This window comes from Lipotes vexillifer, unplaced genomic scaffold (genome assembly GCF_000442215.2).
Source record: "Lipotes vexillifer unplaced genomic scaffold, Lipotes_vexillifer_v1.1 scaffold518, whole genome shotgun sequence".
In the NCBI taxonomy this organism is placed as follows: Eukaryota; Metazoa; Chordata; class Mammalia; order Artiodactyla; family Lipotidae; genus Lipotes; species Lipotes vexillifer.
This window is the reverse complement of record NW_006780945.1, coordinates 357,595-360,529: the sequence shown is the minus strand read 5'-3', so window position 1 is coordinate 360,529 and position 2,935 is coordinate 357,595. Positions and strand designations below refer to the sequence as shown.

Genomic DNA, 2,935 nt, shown 5'->3' with positions numbered 1-2,935 from the left:
GCCACGGGGGGAACAACCTGGGTCCAATGAGGTCAGTCAGTCTTCACAAGGTCGGGTCTGCTGACCCCACTAATCAGCTTGAGCCTCCTAATCCATCGCCCGCAGGAGCCTCAGGAAGAACCGCAGGGGCTTGGGAGAGCTGGCAGCGGCCATCTTGGCCTTCTCCTGCGGACGCGGTCTGGAGGGGATGGGGCAGCTGAGCCATGTGCACTACCCTCTTCCTGCTCAGCACCTTGGCCATGCTCTGGCGCCGCCGATTCGCCAACAGGGTCCAACCGTGAGAAACTGACTGGGCCACGGGCTGGGGTGGGGGGGAAACTACTGCGCTGGGTTACAGCCAAGCTCAAGGCGGGCGGGGGCTGCCTGGGCTCCAGGGAGGCTGGGAAGGACTTGCAAGGGAGCCCTGAGAGGTTCCCCCTCGAAGTAGGGGGAACTTGGAGCCCTTCAAAGACGCTGGCCACAGCCTCCGGTTCCAGAGCCCGATGTGGCTTAGGTCTTGCAGAGAAGCAGGAGCGGGGTCTGGGGTCTGGGTGCTGCCCACAGCTCTGCCTGCCTCTTTTCCCTCCCACAGAGAGCCCAGTGGAGTAGATGGGGCAGTTATGGGCAGCAGCTTGGAAACAGACCTCCAGTCCTCAGGCAGGTAAGGCAGAAGAGTCTAGGGTGGAGGAGGAAGGGTGTCGCTAAGGAGGCTGCCGCTGTCCCCTGTCCCTGCCCAGGCCCCGGGGGCGTACGTGGGTATGTGTGTGTGTGTGTGTGTGTGTGTGTGCGTGTGCGCGCGCGTGCGTGCTCCACGCTGGCCCCTCACCCCAGCTACCCTGTTCACTGTATGCCTAGTGGGCAGGCCGAATGGCTGTTTTCTCCAGTTGGGAATGGGACTCCCAGCCTCTCCTCTGGACCAAAATTTCTCTGCCTTGCTTGTCCTAGTGCGGGGTGGTCCCCAGGGTCCCTTCTGTTGGCAGGTGCAGGGGGAGTGGAGAGAGGGATGAGGCCGAAGCACCCCTGCGTTGCTTTGCTTCCGTCCCTTCCCCCTCCCTCTCCCGCTGCCACCCCCCCTCCCCCGCCCCCCCAGCCTCGGCAGCAGCAGAGCTGCCTGAACCTCCAGCAGGATTCGCTGTCCGGTCCCCAATAGAAGGCGCAGGAGGAGCATGACATCATCAGCACTGAGTGCCATTGGCTGGGCAGTCCCTGCGGGCAGGACACTGTCTCCAGTGGCCAGAAAGTTAACTCTTCCCTATTCTGGAGCCATGTGGCCTTTACCAGGGGTGAAGATTGGGAAACTTCTGGACTTTTCCTTCCCCGCTGACTAGTGTCCTTTGATGATAGGGGCTCTATGCCCAAGAAAACACTGAAAAATCAGCAAATATTTCTGCAGAACATACAGTTGGAAATGTTCGTTTGTGCCTTTGGGCCCATCTAGTGTGGGGCACCTATCTGAAGAGTGATATTCTCTGCTGTGGAAGCATCGTCTAGCCCCCGGCACTGCTTCTCTCACTCCCCGAAAGGAGGCTCCGATGGCTGAGACAGTGAGCATGCACGCTCGCCTGTGCACCCCACGTCTCTTCCAGGGTGTGGGCGATGTGCCTGCAGTGTGCCCCATAAATACGTCAAGGTTGGCAAGCCGAGAACTTGGGTCTTTCTCTGTGCCTCTGCTCTGACTTCTCAGTCCTTGGGTTGCCCCAGGTTTGGAATGTCAGAAGGCCCCCTGGGAAGCCCAGGGCCTGTGCAGGAAGCAGAGTCATTTTCTGTGACGCCCTTCCTCGATCGCTGGGCTAGCTGAGAGGGTCACAATGGTGCCTAATTACGACTACCGGTGAAATGGGCTGACACGTATAAAATGACGATCACTGGGCCCTCAAATGCTGACTGGTTCTCACTGTTGAGTTTAGGTCTGGAGCGGGGCAGCCTGAGTTTAAATCCTACCTCCGCTCTTACTGGGAGGCTGTGGGCAAATTATGTAATCTTTTAATTCATATGTAAACTGGGATTAATAACAGACTGGTTGTGAGGTTTCTGTGAGGTTTAAATGAGATAACCGTAGTAAAGCACTCAGCACAGAGTAACTGCTCAGTTAACGCCAGCTCTACTCTTGCTGTTATATGATCAGTGCTTTATTCTTCCTCAGGGGTTTCTCATACATTAACTCACTCGGAAGTCTCCATGGCCCCAAAGGTTTGGCAGTTCAAGTGTTTCTAGCTCTTGTTAATGGTGCAGGAAGCTGAGGGGCGGGGAGACGTGAATGACTTGCTCAACGTCGTCCCCCCAATTTGTGGCTGATGTGGGACTGACAGGTCCCTGATTTCAGACAGTCCATCTCCTCGACTGAAATGCCCCTGGACCTCCTGTCAGGAGAGAAAAGGCCAAATCTGGGACCATCTGGCCGGGCCTGGTCTGCTGTGGCCTTGCCAGAAGGAAGCGGTTGCCTATTAACTCCTTGGGACCCAGCTAACTGGCCTACCAACTAACCCCTCCTGCCGATGGTGGCCCCACGGAGGGCTGGCCCAGCGGGGCAGTAGACATAGCTCTCCGGTTCCACAGTCATAAATTCCAATTGGCTTCTGGGGTGTTGCTGTTCCTCAATAGTGGGGTGAATCGCTAGGCTTGGGGGCAGGAGGAAGGGGAAGGCTGGAAGCGTGGGAGGGTCATCCTCCAGTCTTCTGACTCCGTGTTCTTTTCTGTTTAGAGACAAAGAACCGCTGAAGTAAGCCCTCGCCTCTTCAGGAGGAGCTCAGCCCCAGGGCCTGGGATCAGCTGGCAGGTAGGGCAGGGGCTGCTGCCTGGAGGAGAGAGGGCAGGGCTGGGGACAAGAAAGGAAGAATACAGAGCACGCAAGGCCTGGCCATGTGGGAGCAGAGCAGGCTGTCTTCAGCTCTGTGGTCACGATGGAGGTTAAGGGTAGGAGGGTGGACTCCTTCCCTCGGCTCCTACCTTGAGCCTG

The 2,935-nt window shown here is 57.6% G+C and overlaps 1 protein-coding gene across 1 annotated transcript; it reads left to right on the top strand.

Moving 5' to 3' along the window:
- The first annotated feature begins 203 nt into the window (after positions 1 to 203).
- On the top strand, positions 204 to 2,702 carry PRCD (photoreceptor disc component). The gene is made up of 3 exons (XM_007454308.1): positions 204 to 277; positions 572 to 640; positions 2,681 to 2,702. The coding sequence occupies exons 1-3, from the start codon at positions 204 to 206 to the stop codon at positions 2,700 to 2,702; spliced, it is 165 nt and encodes a 54-aa protein (XP_007454370.1).
- The last annotated feature ends 233 nt before the right edge of the window (positions 2,703 to 2,935 follow it).

Bases quoted from the DNA above. Each gene is read 5' to 3' on its own strand.
- PRCD (XM_007454308.1), top strand. From the start codon at position 204: ATGTGCACTACCCTCTTCCTGCTCAGCACCTTGGCCATGCTCTGGCGC. The intron at 278-571 runs GTGAGAAACTGA...TCCCTCCCACAG, and splicing joins TTCGCCAACAGGGTCCAACC to AGAGCCCAGTGGAGTAGATG. The intron at 641-2,680 runs GTAAGGCAGAAG...TTTTCTGTTTAG, and splicing joins GACCTCCAGTCCTCAGGCAG to AGACAAAGAACCGCTGAAGT.